This window comes from Phaethon lepturus, unplaced genomic scaffold (genome assembly GCF_000687285.1).
Source record: "Phaethon lepturus isolate BGI_N335 unplaced genomic scaffold, ASM68728v1 scaffold8541, whole genome shotgun sequence".
Taxonomy (NCBI): domain Eukaryota; kingdom Metazoa; phylum Chordata; class Aves; order Phaethontiformes; family Phaethontidae; genus Phaethon; species Phaethon lepturus.
In genome coordinates this window covers 37,529-54,841 of record NW_010518478.1, presented here as the reverse complement: position 1 = coordinate 54,841, position 17,313 = coordinate 37,529, and the positions used below count along the sequence as shown (strand labels likewise).

Here is a 17,313-nt window from a genome sequence, read left to right as displayed (position 1 = left end):
AACCAGCCCTTGTGCCCTCTGCCAGGATCTCCTGGATAAAAACAGGCATTAATCAATGGAAAATGAGAGACTATTTCTTTGGAGTAATTGTTGTAAAGGGGAAGAAACAAATTAGCAAAAAAATTCCAGTACTGCAGTTAATCTCAGACCAAACTTCTGGACCTTTGCTCCTATGAAAAGAAAAGGAAAGGAGAGAATACCCATGAGATAGATAGTAACACACCAAAATCCCACTTCTCAGAAGCCTGTATGGCAAAGTCTCCCATTCGTTGACAGAAGAGACACATATGAAGTCATGCAGCATGAGTATAACAAAGCAGAATAAATCCTGAAAGTGCCGGGCACCATCCTACCTTTCCTGGAGCCCCACAGGTTTCATTCTGAAAGGAGATGGACTGGCACACAGGGGAGGTTTGAGCTCAGGAACTCCTTGACCTTGAGGGTCCACTACAACATTGACAGCCTTAGGAGCCTGTTCAGGCTGGACCATACTGTTGGTGGTCTTAGACTGAGACGTCTGCAGGGGAAGGGGCGAGAGGTGGATCTCCTGCTTTTTTTCCTTCTCTTGCCTCAGTGACAACTGAATCTTCTCCTTTAATCTGTACAGAACCTACAGAAATAAAGAGGAAAGCCTAATCTCAGTTCCCTGGTAAACAAGGCAAGGAAAGTGTCACAAATGCTGGATAAGATTGCTCTATGGGACTTTCATTCCTAGAAGGTAAGCCACAAGTTGTGTTACACGACGTTTCCCCCAACAGGATAAATATTTTCATTACATAAACCACAGTGTGTACATGTGGGTGGTAGGGATTTTAACAGTTCTCATTGCGAGCCAGTAATCATTTGTAATACCAGCAGTTGTATTATTAAAGGAGCAAATAACATAGAATGGAAAATAGTTACAAAAGATACTGTGAAGAAGGAAATACTGACAGATAGAGTACTTGTAGAAAAATTTGTAAGAATTTTGACAAAAGAGAGACAATGGCACAAAATAAAATAGATGCTCATGATACACCCAGGTACATGTCTCTAATTATAGGAGCTTCCATTTGTTCTAGAACAGATGTTCTTAAAAGCTCTTTCTCATTTTGCATGGAGCTGATGGTTGAACAGAGTAACTTTTCTAGGCCACTTTTGTAATGGTAGGCTGCTACTACTCTGCAATACTCCTTAGGATAAAGATATCCCTCAATAACCTCAGAGAAACATAACATGTTCTGCAATAAAGCTGAAGCGATGCGTGGCCTATGAAGCTATTTAAGCATCTGTTCAGAAAATTGTGTTTTACAATTACCAAGACATTGACGTCTGAACATACTGTAATACCAGGATTCTCTGTTCACCTATTGCTTATGAACTTGGATGTCAAATACCTGCAGCAAAAGCTTTTCAGAAGTTGTACTGACCCTCTTCCACCAAACTCCACACTGCTGTTGCTGTACCCCCGCTTGGTGAGGGCCGTCAGGTAGCGTGTGCTCGGTAATGTCACTCCAGAGGAACCTGTGTTACACCTATTTAACACATCCTGTCTCTCGAGGGGAATGCAAAAAAAGATTTCTGAGCTGTAGTTATGCCATTTTCAAAATGTGTCTTACAACCTATGAAACTTATGAGAATTACTATCGTAAGTATCGTGTGCGGAGGTGCGTGGGTGAAAGGCACTTACACAGCTTTTTGAAGGTGTCTGCAGATATCCTTATGCCTTCTACTCTGCTTTATCTGTTGCTGTAAAGCATTTGAATTGAATCCTGGTTTGCAAAGCCATAAAGACAAAGCCTAGGCCAAAGCATATTTCCACTGCAAGTCAGAAACTCTTTGACAGCTGTTGGCCTACTAGTACCACATAAATATCTGGCACTCCATAGCTTTCCAGTGAAGACTTGATATATCTGACAAGTTTGTTTTTTCAAGGATTAGCATTAGAGGTTTATCTGGGAACTGACCTAATGTCATTAGCAATACATCCATTAAACAAGACTTAGCTACGTAAACCATCTGTTCATTCAGAAGAGTTTAGAACTAAATTGCATGGATAAGATAAGCTGCTCTTTGCCGTTATTTTGCAAAGAAAACAGCCCTTCTGTGAAGCAAGGACACAGGTATCAATAAAGATAAAGCAGGGGCTTGAAATAGTTTAACCCTCTCTTTGTCCAGTGATTGCTTCGGTCTTATTTGTTTCTAGTAACCCACAGATATGCAGCTCAGACACTCACAGTCATGATAATATTAGCCATACCTTCTTATCACTGATATATTTTGACATAGTTTCAACCCTTGGAGACCCAGGGAATTATGGTTTTGACTTCCAAAAACATGGAAGAGATTTATTTTATAATGGTTTTTAATACTTTATTATTAGACTCTAGGAAGAAAGATAGCCTGCCAGTAGCAGAAGTTGAAAAAAAGCTAAAGAACCACAGATGATCTAAGAGCTAACATACTTTCCTCAAAAAGTGCGGTCAGGACCATCATGTTTTTAACGAATCCCAGGTGAAAGTCAAACAAACAGAAATGGCCAAAAAGACGGTGATCAACCCAATCACCAAGCTCTGCAAATGGAACAACTTAGTTGTAATCATAATTCAAATCATTTTAAACAGATCTGTCAGTATGGACAAAAACAGATATGAAGCCTCTAAATTAGGAAAACTGAGGTTTTACTGATACCCCAGAAGATTCATTGTGAGGATAATCAAGAGGCATGGAGCAACTGAACAGCGCGAAGTACTACTTTCCAGGACAGACAAGGTGCGTCACCTGTAATTTTTTCATATATTAAGCCTAGGGTTCAAAGCCAAAGTCCAAAAGAAAAATAACTCTTCTTTCTCCTTCCTCTTTGACTCAGCTTATAGGGAAGGATGACAGGGTGCTGACAGCATGACATTCACTCTTTATATCTCTGCTCATATTTCTGCAACGGAAAGCTGACATGTTACGCCCTAGCTTGGCCAGTACCTCCTACCTACCCCTTCAAAATACCAGTGGAAACTGCTTTTATCCATCTTCAGAGATGGACAGGAAATCCCAGCAAGATAGCTATGTCTCCAGAACAAAGATCTTGGCAATGTTTATGTGGAGCAATGATACAAAAACTCATCTGCCTAGAGATATTTAGGGCACCCAGGACTGTATAGTAAAATCTCCCGGAAACCATGGAAATGAAGACAGTTCACTCTAATTAAAAGCATTCTTTCTAAAAAATTCTCATCAATATGTGTGTGAGGCTGCATGTGTATTTCTGCATGAACAGAGCTATTGTGCATGTGTATACATGAGAAGAAAATCGGGTAACAAAATTTCCATCAAACCCTGGGGAAGGGCTGAAAGAATAAAAACGTGACAGATGTTAGTCGTGTTGCTTGATGCATTACTGGGAGGGATTTGGATACTCTATGATTTGAATGCAGTATAAAATGTTCAACAGGAGCAGAATAAAACACTTCAGACAATCTACGATGAGCTTATAGACAAACCCCCTAATTTCAAGTTGACCAAAACACTCTTACAGTATGATATAAATATATACCATTAATTTTTATTTAAATCTTTAAGCCTGCAAAAGCTGAAGTTGATAGGCTGATATTAGCTAGTTGTATATATTCTATAATCAAAGTGCTTTCAGAAGTCCTGCACCACTTTGTGATTCTTGAAACTTTTAAGTTTAAGAACAAGAGGTAGGTCACATGGAAATTTGAGGCTGGAATGCATTTTTTTATTATTCAATATTTTTCTTGTTAAAAGAATACCATCATGAAGCTGGAAAAATATTTATCATTTGAGTAACTATCTCCCCAAAACATGACATAAATGTTCATAACTCAGAAAACACTGGAGACAGTAGTAAAAATTTATAACCTTACAAAAGTTCATGGAATCATAGATTGAGAGAATAGTTTGGGTCAGAAGGGACTTTTAACTGAGGGACAGGATGCCACCCATAGGGACCTGGACAAGATCAAGGAATGGACCTGTGTGAATCTAATGAGGTTCAACAAGGCCAAGTGCAGGGTCCTGCACCTGGGTCGGGGCCACCCCCGGTATCAATACAGGCTGGGGGATGAAGGGATTGAGAGCAGCCCTGATGAGGAGGACTTGGGGGTACCGATGGATGAAAAGCTGGACATGAGCCAGTAACGTGCGCTCGCAGCCCAGAAGGCCAACTGTATCCTGGGCTGCATCAAAAGAAGCGTGACCAGCAGGTCAAAGGAGCTGATTCTGCCCCTCTACTCTGCTCTGGTGAGACCCCACCTGGAGTCCTGCATCCAGCTCCGGAGCCCTCAGCACAGCAAAGACATGGACCTGTTGGAGAGGGTCCACAGGAGGGCCACAAAAATGATCAGAGGGGTGGAACACCTCTCCTATGAGGACAGGCTGAGAGAGTTGGGGTTGTTCAGCCTGGAGAAGAGAAGACTCTGAGCAGACTTTATTGCATCCTTCCAGTACTTCAAGGGGGCTTATAAGAAAGATGGGGACAGACTTTTTAGCAGGGTCTGCAGCTATAGGACAAGGGTAATGGTTTTAAACTAAAAGAGGGCAGATTCAGACTAGATCCAAGGAAGAAATTTTTCCCAATGAGGGTGATGAAACACTAGAAAATGTTGCCCAGAGAGGTGGCAGATGCCCCATCGTTGGAAACATTCCAGGTCAGGTTGGACGGGGCTCTGAGCAACCTGATCTAGTTGAAGATGTCCCTGCTCATTGCAGGGGAGGTGGACTAGGTGACCTTCCCTTCCAACTCAAACTGTTCTATGATTCTATCCTATGATTTAAAGATCACCAAGTCCAAACCCCCCTGCCATAAGCAGGGACATCTTCCACAGGTCAGGTTGCTCAAAGTTCATGTCTTTCATTATTTTCAATGAAAAAAAACCCCTACTTTTTGATTATATTTTTCTTAGTTGGAAAAAGAGAAACATTTAGAAAATCCTTCTATCACAACTAGCTACAAATATTTCTGAAGGTGATACTTCCAAACTACTCAACAGATACTTATATGTACATATTTTTGAAAAAAAAGCAAAAATAATTGTTTATTAAAACAAGCAAATTTAGTAAGAAGTATGATAACAAATAATTTAACCCACTGTCAAATATTGTGTTTTTTAATAAATTTGGTGATGGCTCAGTTATTTCTCTATTTATGTAAAATAAAAAAAAAACTAGAGACACCTGTTTTACACATAGGAGTGCTAAAAATATTTATTATTACTTAGCACTTCTTTTGAAAAACTTTATAAATCATGTACGATGTTCCCGGTGGACGTGAGCCCATGGTCAGCCCATGATGAGGATAGCAACGAGCTGTGTGTTGGCTTCCACATATGATGAATCGCTCCTGGGATGCAAGAGGTTCCCCTACCACAATAGCGAGGACTAGCTGAGTAAATACATAAAATGACCTCAGAGGTACAATTTACAAGTCTGAGCTTAGCTCATGTGCTGCTGTATTACACTCTTTAGCAATACACTGCACTGCAGATTTTTATGTATAGAGGCCAGATATTTATTAAACTTCAGCCAAGCATTAAGAAGCCTAAAAGCTGTTAATGCACAGTGCGCTCTCAGCGCAGGGAAGCATCATGATTTGTGACACCCAGTTAGGGGTCAAGGCTTCACGTTTTACAATTTCTGTAGAAATTACACAGAACTAAGCAATACTACTGACAATTCAGCTGCCTTACACTGAGCACTGTTCATCATCATCATCATCATCATTTAAAGCACTTCCTACTCCATACTTTAAAGATGAAACATTTCCAAGTCATTTACAGATGCAGGCTAAGCTTCCTGCTTTTGGACCCTCTAAACTACACATAACTACCTATGGACAAACAGGTGCCTAGACGGTAACTTTAAAAAAGAAGCTGCATTTTGATTGTCTCATATGGTTGATACAGCCAAAGCTACTTAGGGTGAGCCCTAATGCCTTATGCTAAAGCTGGATGGTCTGATAGACTGCAATGGCTGAATTTGAAATACCGAATTCCTACTTTTCATAAATCTGCCCCTCTGACACACATAAAGTGGGATGAAAACCAAGGATGTGTGCTGTTTGTTAGCCTTATAGATTGCACATACTCCATGTGTCAGCAGGTCCTGGCAAAATCGGAAACGGTGTCCATTTATACAGTTTATAAAATAGCACACATAAAGATACAGGTTGGACCTGAGAGGGGACAGAAAGGGGAATGCCTGCAGAAAAAAAACACAGCATCATAGTAAATCCATCTGGAAGAGAATTCAAGGAGTTTGCTAGTATTTACCTCTGCCCTAACTCCAGATCAGCTACACCCAAACTATTACTGACAGATGCTTGCCTAAAACCTTAATGGGTGAAAAGTCCTGAGCTTCCTCAAACACTCCAGGGTCTAGTGACCCATGTGATAACAAAGTTCTTTCTAATGAGTCAGTCGAATTGCCCTTTCAAAAAATTTGCTTCTTTTCCAATCCCCAGTGGAGAAAGCATTATCTTCTTCCTTACCACAGCCTTTGAAATTTTCCATGTTTGAGAACTGCCATCTTTCTCCTTGCTCTTCTTTTCTCTGTCATAAATAAACCAAATTATTTCAAGTTTTCTCTATCTCTGATCACTCTTCTATCTCCTCCTTACTATAATTGCCTGACATTTTTCACAAGTGTGGTACCCGAAAGAGACCACAGGGAATGAGTAAGACACAATACTATAACCAAATTATTACCAGAGCCAAGTTGAATGCAGATCTTAGAGATCATATCCTCGTTTATACACCCGAAGACAAGAAGTTTATTTTTTGCAACAATGTGATATTTCTCATTTACTTCAGTGTGTGCTTTGTGGTACCGCTGGAACCTTTCCTACAGAGCTGTTGCTTTGCCACGTATTTCCTACATTGTATTGATGCACGTGATTAGAGCTCTTGCCCCTGCCAAGCAATGTTCTTGTCATTTCCCGTCTTTTCTCCAGCACCTTAAGAATATTTTAAGTTCTGATACTCTTCTCCACAATGCTTACAATTCCCAATACTGTCTATGCATTCCAAATAATCAATGAGAACATTGTGTAGTACCAGGACAAGGACAGACACCATATTCTATACACTTCCAGTTAAACAGTCAGTAATGACGAAAATATCTGCTTCTCCAAAGTAAAAAGGCTGAATAGAAGTTAGTACTTCCAGAGATACCCTTCTATTTTTGAGTAAGATAGCATGGAGAAATGGAAATGACTAGGAAGTAGAAGTTATATAAGGCAACAATTTTTGTGAGAACATAAGTGCTTTTCAAATCTTAGGGAGATTTTAAAAGCTTAAATAAGATTTTGCTATAAATGTGATAGTTTATTAATAACTTTAGTTTAAACATTCTTTCCATCTTAAGGTTGTAAGTGGGAAATCCATCTAGATTAAAGAAAATTAAATGTGCTTGAAAGCAAGATATCTCAAAAGGCTCCAAGATACTATGTGTTCATAAATGCCAAGAATTGTCATAGAATTCAGTAAACACTTACATTTATGCACCACAGAAGAAATATACAATTCAGAGAAGGAAAACATGTGAGATGATACAACATTGGAAAAAATGCATAATTATGATATGGAAGTCAGGGGTGGTGCACTGTTGACTACACTTCTTCTACACATCTTCTGTGTAACCCTTGCACTCTCAGATTCAGTGTATTAGAAGTATGTCTAATGCCCAGAAACCTGGCCAATGAACTCATATAATGTGAATGGCAAAGTTGTTAAAAAATATGGTCCCTCCTTCATGTACTTCCTAGTCATTTCAGTTAAAACTTGTATACTTGATACATGCATACTGACACACACTCTAACAACTGTGCATTGACAGTATTGTGTCAATGTGGTGTTGTTTTTATTATCCAATAAAACTGAAATACAGGCAGCTAACGTGACATCAGGGATCCTGGGACCTTAGTAAGAAGGTTGAGAAGTCATCACTCATGTCACTACACAGTTACTCTGCATATTTAAGAGCCCATTATTTATTTCTGCAGCTTTCTACTTACATTCTTCAACTGGACTCAAAGTATATAACGAAATGTGGTTCTTCAAACTTTGGCTTCACAGCATTATGAGAATGACCAACTCTTACCTACTAGCTGAGTTTTTAATAGCTTTGAGAAAACACCTCTCATGTAAAGAATGTGTGACTCTATCCTTCAGACTGAGAAAAGCATGAAGTAAAGAACAGCGAAAAAAGGTAAAAAGGGAACTTACCATTAAACAAGTTACTAGAATGACAAAGATGCTGAGAAATATGACAACCGCATAAAATCCTTCTTTGCTCCAGATTTTGTCTGCTTCACGCTGGCCTTGCAAAACATTTTTCTTTTTTAAGCAATAAAACAGAAAGAGGAAGAGAAAAGAAGTTACACAGTAGCGTGCGCAGATTAAATAGCTCTCGTCAGGCATTAATCACCCTCCTCAGCTTTGTCACAGTTCACGTTCCACAGTGTATGGCACTCGCTTTGAACGCTGCTATTTGCATACCCACCTCGGCTGCGCACCCCGCCTGCACCCTGTGCGTCCGTGTGCGTGCGTGCCGAACGCTACGCGAGATGATCTAAGACCTTCTCTGTGGCTGCCGAGATAATCCTCCACCAGGAGTCATGGGTTGGTTGAAGGTAAGCAAACAAGACCTGTGGTCTTTCTTGGAAACTACCTGGCTCATCAGGTAAAAGGGCAGCGCTCCCGCGTGGGCTGCGGACACCGCTCGCCCTGCCTCTTTCTCCCCACTGCTTATCTGCGGCCCCAGCACCCACGCACCAGCCTCGGGAGTGTTTACACTTGACACAGGAGCAAAGAGCAGGTGACTTGCCGGATTGCCTTCATGAACCGGGAAGCCCTGACGCCGTCACCTTTAGGTTACACACACACATATATCTGCATATGTAAAAAAAAATCTGATTATGCTGAAAGAAATCTCATTATCCGCCTATCTATAATTCTGATTATGCTTAAAGTAATCTCATTATTTTTGCTGACAGTACATTTCAAAAACAGCTGTGCACACGAAAATTTCCAGGACTCCTGGGGAACGCCTGGGGATCATGAAATAATAATAATTGTAAAAGCATTTATTTTTGGCTTTATTGCAGTGTAGGGACTTGGTTGGGCTATTTAATTACCGGAATTTCACTATGTTTCCAAACAGAGATTTGGTAAAAGAAACAGGGTACATGTACCCTCAATAGACTGAAGTATGTCATCTTGTGTTTCCATGACAGTAGTTCAGTAGGCATTGCTGTCGCAATTTTCAGCTACTTGCTTTTCTTTTCTTAATTGTGTATTTTCAGTACAGTTCTCAGTCTGAGTAAAAACTAATTTCTTAAATTCTGGTTTCCACACTAAATGTTCAAGATCTTGGTGTTCCCTCTCGCTGAAATTCCCAAATGGCTTTAATTAAACTTCTTGTTTAACTAGTTCGTTGTCTTCCCATCTCAAGGTGGCCTTTTTTCCTCTCTCGGGACATTGCATAAGAGGACTGGGAGTTTTCCACAAAGGAAAGAGTTCCTCCATTTAAAGATGGGGCAACCCCTGGGATCAGTACAGGCTGGGCAATGAAGGGATCAGGTGCAGCCCTGCTGAGAAGGACTTGGGGGTAGAGGTGGATGAAAAGCTGGACAAGAGCCAGCAATGTGTGCTTGCAGCCCAGAAGGCCAACTGTATCCTGGGCTACATCAAAAGGAGTGTGACCAGCAGGTCAAAGGAGCTGATTCTGCCCCTCTACTCTGCTCTGGTGAGACCCCACCTGGAGTCCTGCATCCACCTCTGGAGCCCTCAGCACAGCAAAGACATGGACCTGTTGGAGAGGGTCCACAGGAGGGCCACAAAAATGATCAGAGGGGTGGAACACCTCTCCTATGAGGACAGGCTGAGAGAGTTGGGGTTGTTCAGCCTGGAGAAGAGAAGGCTCTGGGGAGACCTTATTGCAGCCTTCCAGTACTTCAAGGGGGCTTATAAGGAAGATGGGGACAGCTTTTTAGCAGGGTCTGCAGCTATAGGACAAGGGGTAATGGTTTTAAACTAAAAGAGGGTAGATTTAGACTAGATCCAAGGAAGAAATTTTTCTCAATGAGGGTGGTGAAACACTGGAAAATGTTGCCCAGAGAGCGCGTAGATGCTCCATCCCTGGAAACATTTCACGTCAGTTGGATGGGGATCTAAGCAACCTGATCTCGTTGAAGATGTCCCTGCTCATTGCAGGGGAGTTGGACTAGGTGACCTTCCCTTCCAACCCAAACTGTTCTATGATTCTATGAGTTGCTGCTCACTGGATTTGTGTAACTGCAGGGACCTTCTAGCACTTTACATGGGTACTTCATTCTCCCAAGTCTTCATAGCCACTGATTAGCCTGCTCCTTTGAACAGGTAATACATCAAGCTAAGTCCTCGTGTCCATCAACCTCCCAAACATAGAAACTCCTGATGAAGTTGAATTGATGTGGAAAGGTCTGCTGAGGAGGAGGAGGTTATGGTCTGGGTAAGAGAGGAAAAGTGGACAAAAACCTGCTGCATGCTGGATCCCAATATAATTTTCATGGTCCTTTCAGCACAGGTTTGTGCCCTGCTTTCTTTGAAAAGGGTAAGGGCAATGCAGATTCAAGTCAATGCAGACACAACGGCAGATCATGCTGCCACAAAATGCAAACATTTAGAGAAGTATTTGGTAGCATAAATAATTTACAGGGTCTTGCTTGCTAAAAAAAAATAATGCATGTGTACAACCAGACATTGTCTGCTTTCGAACTGAAAGCATAAATAAGAGTTTTCTTTGGACGTCGTAACCCTAGGGACCGGAGTGGAAATCCTTTACTCCCTTCTGCTGAACTACAGAAACAAACCTTGTAAAATTAGTGTGTTTGTGTATGTGTAATCATGCAGTGCTTCACTATCTGGGCCTAAAAGTACTGTGGGTATTGACAGGTTAACAAGGATTATAAGCATCAGTCTTGAACCTTTAAAGCCCTGGAAGCAGGGCTTTCATAAAATCATGGAATCATAGAATCTTTGGATTGGAAGGGACCTTTAAAGGCCATCTAGTCCAACCGCCCTGCAATGAGCAGGTTGCTCAGAGCCCCGTCCAACCTGACCTGGAATGTTTCAGGGATGGGGCATCTACTAGCGCTTCTACTTCTACCACTGCTTCTACGTCTACATTTCAAAGATAAACTGGAAATCTTGCCAAATATTTCTGCAAAAATTATTCCTAGACATATCCAAACAGCATTGCCACTCTAATGGGGTGCAGCTCTCCGTGCAATCTGCTACCTCAGCACAGCAAGATTGTTCTGCTGTGATCACGGCACAGGACTTGGGTCTCGATACTGGCTCAGAGCCCAAATCTGCAGCTGCTCCATACTCGGGACTGCTCCTGTTGTGCTCCATGGGAATCCCACGGCGACAGCAGCAGCTGCAGCTTTGTCCCATTAGCTATAAAGTACGTGTTTGACCCTGGGTGGGTTACCTGATGGCTTTCCAGTGTTTTAGATCTCTCGGGAGGAAATCTAGATGAAAAGCAGAAGTTGAAGGAGAATTGGCCATGCTGACGTTTTGTAAGTGAGTAAATGGGGGTTTTTGTACCTCTTTGCTGTAAGGACAAGTACACTAAAAAGCAAATGAAGAGCTAATAGGACTTTTTGACTCAATGGGTGAGAGACTTTAATTAACTGTAATTCATTAGTGTCACAAAACTTTTAAAATACTTTGTAATAGACTTTGCATACATAATTGTGTCTAAGAATTAATCTCCATGATGTCTGTCTAATGGTACATGTGTTCAGGATGCTTTTTTCCCTGGTTTGTCTTTCTAAAAATAAAGTTCAAAGAATATTAACAAATGCTGTAAAAAAAGTAAAAAAAAGTATGCCACAACTTCAACGTCTCACACACCTTTCTGAAACACTGAAGTAGTTCCTTCACCTAACCAAGGAAATCTCTGCCCCATATCTATCTGAGCAGTATGCAGCACAGCAGAATCATTGCTTTCAAGCTGCTCGCTAATGACAGAACAGGCTGTGACCTACAGTAACTGTGAGTCATTTCACGCCCACGATAAGGAACTGCTTTCTGAAACTTCAGTGCTGTTCATTCAGAACTTTGTTCCTCAGCCTGGGAGGACTGATAAGAGGGATGGCAACTGCCACGTTCTCCACAAATTATTGACACCCAGGAAACGTAAGCTCACAGGATGGCCAAATGCTGTGGAAAAAGCAAAAAAAAAAAAAAAAAGAGGACTTCCGTCCGTCACCATGGGCAATGAGCCTCACACATGATGTGCTGTGTCTCAACTGACTGATGTTACTTCACATTTCTCTCACTCAGTTGGGTGCCTTTTCCTGCCTGAGAATCTGCTAAGACTTCTGGATAGTTTTTGAGAGTGGGAATGCACCAATGTATTTAGAAAAATTTTTTTTTTTTTTTTTTTAAAGACATTAAAAATCTACTCTGGCCTTTCTGGTCTTATTATGGAAAGATAGTGGATTATTTCTATAAACGAATAAAATGAGCCGCCAGCTTTTTATAGCAACAAGAGAGACATTGACGTGAAGTAGTCACTGTAAAATCTGTGACTGAAAGATCCTGCCAAGGTATCAGGAGCTGCCAGGAAAGGTAAGTCTTCACGGGAAAACAGGTGAATTTGCAAATTCAGTCAGTTAACCCCAATTAGTTCCTTGGGCTGATACACTAATGAAAGCACTGCAAGCTGTAGTTCTGAGCTCAGAGGAAACCTTACAGGGAGCTGGGAATCGAATTTAAGATCAAAAAGGGTTCACTGAAGTTCACACTGACTTGCTTTGCTTTTTCTGCTATTTTAACTATGTTAGCTGAGGCAGGTTAGGAAAGTCTGCCAAGAAATCACTTCCAGCCTCAGTGAAAACATACAGGAACATGGGCGACCACTCAGGCTCCCAGGACACTGGATAACAGCCACTTAACATCTCCCACGACAAAGCTTCCCCAAAGAAGCCTGTGCGATAAAGTGCTGTGATTTCACGCCAAAGCTGGCGGGCCCGCAGGGCTCCCGACCCTCTCGCGGTGCTCTGGGTGCACCCGTGCAGGTGTCTCGCTGCAGCTGCCTTGCCTGATCACAGGAGCCCGTCCTCGTGCTCTGCTTCGTTCCCGGGCGCCGCTGTCGGTCTAGGCTGTTGTAATTTCTAAGCTATTGGTTTTGATCACTCTCCTTACAATGGCTTATGGTTTCTGTATGCTTTAAGTGCATGACTGGTTCCTTTGATTTCTTCTCTAAGAAGTTAACAATGCACACTTCAAAGGCAACCAGAAGCCTTGTGCAAGGAGGCTGTAATGGTACATTACGTATTGAATAATTTTGGCATCAACTCTGGAAAATTCTCTTTTAGTGCCACATCTCCCAGCTGGCAGTTAGGTTATCTCTCAAAAGACAGTAACCTTTATTTTACTTACTGTAGCTTCAGTTATTTTTGTCATTCAAAACCACTTCAAGTTCTCTCCTACTCTACTAAGCTCTGAAATCCAATAGCATTTTCTTTTTTTCTCTGAGCACAATTTAAAAACATTAGGAAGTCAGGATTCCTGCACCATAACAACATGGACTGCCTGAGTCATTAAATTTAGTCCTACCAACAGGCACCAATTCAGTAGCTTGTTCTGGGGAAGCCTGCTCCTGGCCCTGCTACACACCATACAGCAGAACGCAATCCTAAATCCCACTTCAGACACAAACTTCAGACTATCATAGAAGAGCAAATGCTACAGCTACAATAGGCCATTGGAAGAGAAAGGACATACGGAAGGTATTGCCATTGTCCTGGATCTCTGAAAGGGCGACGACTCCATCAAATTGAATTTTCACATTCCCAGATGTACACAATCTGTTCTACACCAGGCAGCAAAAGACTCCACTGGTTCCTACAGCGAAGGCATATAGGGAATCTGCTTTTTAGCTATTGCAGAGTAAGAAACTAGCATATGAATTTTGAGACAGGCAATTTAATTGAAAATAGAACAATCTGTGATTAATGATTCAGCAGTTGTGAACTGGAAAACTATTGCTGAAATGAATGGAAATGTAGTTCCAGTCACCTACATGCACTGAGACTTTTAATCTTTATGGTAGTTGCATGGGCTGAGACTTTAAGCAGAGAGCTTCAGTTTTCCACATGGATTTTCCTGCATAATCTTGGTAAAGTTTCTTAGGACAGGGTAACCTCCCCCACCATTAACCCTGAACAGCTGGGGGTCAAGTTTAAGCTAAGCCCTGTTAAAAAGAGTCAACCAAACAGTCTCAGGAGAGGTATCACAGAGGTGGGATGAACTGCACGACGGAGGTTAATTTTGTTTTTCTGTTTACTGTAGAGAGAGCCAGCAGACTTTCAAGCCTTAGGCAGCTAATACTGAAACAGGCAGCTAAAAAAGGAGATGAATTTCAGCCCTAACAACTTTGTGTCAGCCACCTGCCTAGAAAGATGAGGATAACGCTTCGTTTCTGCACAGATACACTGTGTATGTACATACAATACTGGTTGTGAAGCATTCAGGCTTTCTGCTCTAAGAGTGTACAATTTATTAGCTCATGAATTAATAAGGATTGCTAGTTCAGGAATAAACACACAAAATGAGTAAAATAATGTGTCAAAGCTACGTAAAGCTTTGTATAACTATATCTTCCTTCAAAGGTTTACCTGTTTTGATTTTTTTGGTGCATTTTGTTTGGCATGATTTGTTCTTAGAGGAAGTTGAGAGAAGAGTAAATAACCAGTTAGTACGAGAGCAAGTAAAGATTATATGTTCTTGTCATTTAGCTGCTGTTTTCTGTGAAGTCTTACACATGTAAACAATTCATCAAGATCCAAAAGGAATACCTATTAGTGTAAAGCTGCATGATTTTTTCAGGCTCAGAGACTTAGCTGTATAATCTGCTAGCAACTGAAATATTAAAATAATCCCTTCTTTCTCCAACAGTATTAGGAGTTAGAGTCTGCACAACTTTCATTCTAATAATCCTTTTCTAAATGATTCTATCTGGTTGTCTACTCTTTTTTTTCCAGAGAGAAAGTTCAAATATCTGAGCACTCCAGATTATTGAAATGTATATACCATAGGTGAGATCTTGAGTTCAGTGCTGTGTTTTTTGCAGCATCTCTTCATAGCCTGATGCCATTTTTCCTCCATTCATCTATTATTCATATATGTTCTTGTTCTGTGTCTACCTGAGGTGTTATTTGTAACTGAAGTACTTGGAACAGATAATTGCATCTATCACAACCATCAGTCTCATATGCTTCAGTAACAAAGGAAATTCTGACCTAAAGGAAGCTTAGCCCAGGTCGCTGAGGGGCGATACAAAGACCTGATTTGATGTTTGAACAGCACTGCTTGGCTTCATTTTGTATTAGAACAGCTGAAACCTGAGAATCTGCTCATTTTCATAGTGGCAGGCTGCTGTAGTAAAGCATGCAAAATTACATTAAACTGGCCTTGGTTTTATATTTCATTTTTTGTTCCAAAGGCAGCTTCCAGATTCTTAAACAGAGTTAGAGTTCTTAAAAAGAGTAAAAGCATATCTAATTAGTAGAAATACAGGTGAACATAACAGACAGTACTAATTCAGCAGTGGCTCAAACATACTTTTGGATGTAAAAAACCACAGGAGCTCTTTACCCACAGGGGGAAACACAGCTTATCAGAACCTCTCCTTTTTTTCCACTTTTTTGGACGTAGACATCTCCTCTGTCAAAATGGGACCTTCCATGGAAAATGCTGATTCTTGATAACGTTTGAAGTTATCCAGACCTCACACTGAATTCTGAGGGTCTTTCTATGTAGGTAAGGGCTTACAAAACACTAAATAAAATGCAATGTGATGTGACCATGTCCAGGAACTCAGTGATTTCCTTTCCTAAAGGCCTTTGCTTTTTCTCATTTGCTGTGCATAGCTCAAGTGGTCAACCCAGAATTAGATGTTCATCTCACTGGTAATGTCTGGGACACTGTGGAGATGGCAGTGCAGTCTCTGCTTTGAAATAGATTTTTTTTTTTCCCTAAAAAATGGATGTAGTCATACAAATGACTACATCCTTTAAGGGGACCTTATAAATGTCTAAAAATACCTGAAGGGTGGCTGTCAGAAGGATGGAGCCAGTCTCTTTTCAGTAGTTCCCAGTGACTGGATGAGGGGCAATGGGCATAAACCTTAGCACAGGAAGTTCCACCTCCACATGAGGAAAAACTTCTTTACTGTGAGGGTGACGGAGAAATGGAACTGCCCAGAGAGGTTGTGGAGTCTTCTTCTCTGGAGACCTTCAAAACCCAACTGGACGTGTTCCTGTGCAACCTGCCCTAGGTGATGATGCCTTGGCAGGGAGGTTGGACCAGATGATCTTCAGAGGTCCCTTCCAACACCTACCATTCTGTGATTCTGTGATTCTGTGAAATACTAGCTACAGGTTTTATTTTTGCCCTCTTTTTGGACCAGGAAAACAAAATAAATCTCCCACTTCTCCTCAGAATAGAAAGAAGTATGGGTACAATGTACAAATTCAGTTTTTTGAAATCATGTCAGACACAAGTTACGCAGGTAGTAATGCTCGCACCTGACATTTGCATTCCATTTATCTCTCTACTGAAATTTTTATACCCGTTGACCCACATTAATAGACCAAAAGCTCTTGGGCCCACTTCCTTTAAGGCAATTGATACACACTTAGGATCTAAACTCTGATTTCAATGGTAGCCCAGCTGTGTGAGGAGGACCTGAATATTAATGCTTAAATAGCCTAATGAAGCATTATTAAAGTAATATAACAGGGCTAGCTGTGTAACGGCCTTAGAGTAGTAATGCCATCTTAGGTTGTACATTTCCTGTCTCATGCTTGAGAACCTCAGCCTGAAAACTATCAGGGATGTAATAACTTGCCTAACCTGTAACAAACTACAGGCTAGAAAATTGATAACCAACCTCAGGGGAAACCTCTGTTATTCCAAACTGGGATAAACTCTGATGCAAAATGTTGATATTAAGGGAACGCAGCACTTCTTCAGATGGGAGTGCCTCGGAAATTCCTGGCTTTCTGTTCAGTGGGGACACAAACAGTTCCACACAGTTCTTCTTCCCCTAGGAAAATAAAAAAAACCATACAGAATCATACAAAGGGTCTGAGATTAGATAATCTCTTCTGTCTACAAATTATAACTATAATTCCAAAAACAAAAACATGGAATATAAAGGCTGCAACCTGCTCTGTGAGGAGAGTATACCTATTCCCTGACTCCTTAAATCCCAGCTGACTGTGCAAGAAAATACAAATAACATATGTGGGCACATGCGCTT

General features: G+C 41.1%; 1 protein-coding gene across 1 annotated transcript in view; it reads right to left on the bottom strand.

Moving 5' to 3' along the window:
- Positions 1-349: 349 nt before the first annotated feature.
- Positions 350-17,313, bottom strand: part of LOC104628232 (receptor-type tyrosine-protein phosphatase R-like) — a 54,402-nt gene continuing 37,438 nt past the window's right edge. The window contains exons 3-5 of the mRNA XM_010296746.1: positions 16,942-17,097; positions 8,220-8,330; positions 350-610 (exon numbers count right to left, since the gene is read on the bottom strand). Of these exons, the coding sequence (XP_010295048.1) occupies positions 350-610; positions 8,220-8,330; positions 16,942-17,097 (528 nt within the window). The remainder of the gene's footprint in view (positions 611-8,219; positions 8,331-16,941; positions 17,098-17,313) is intronic.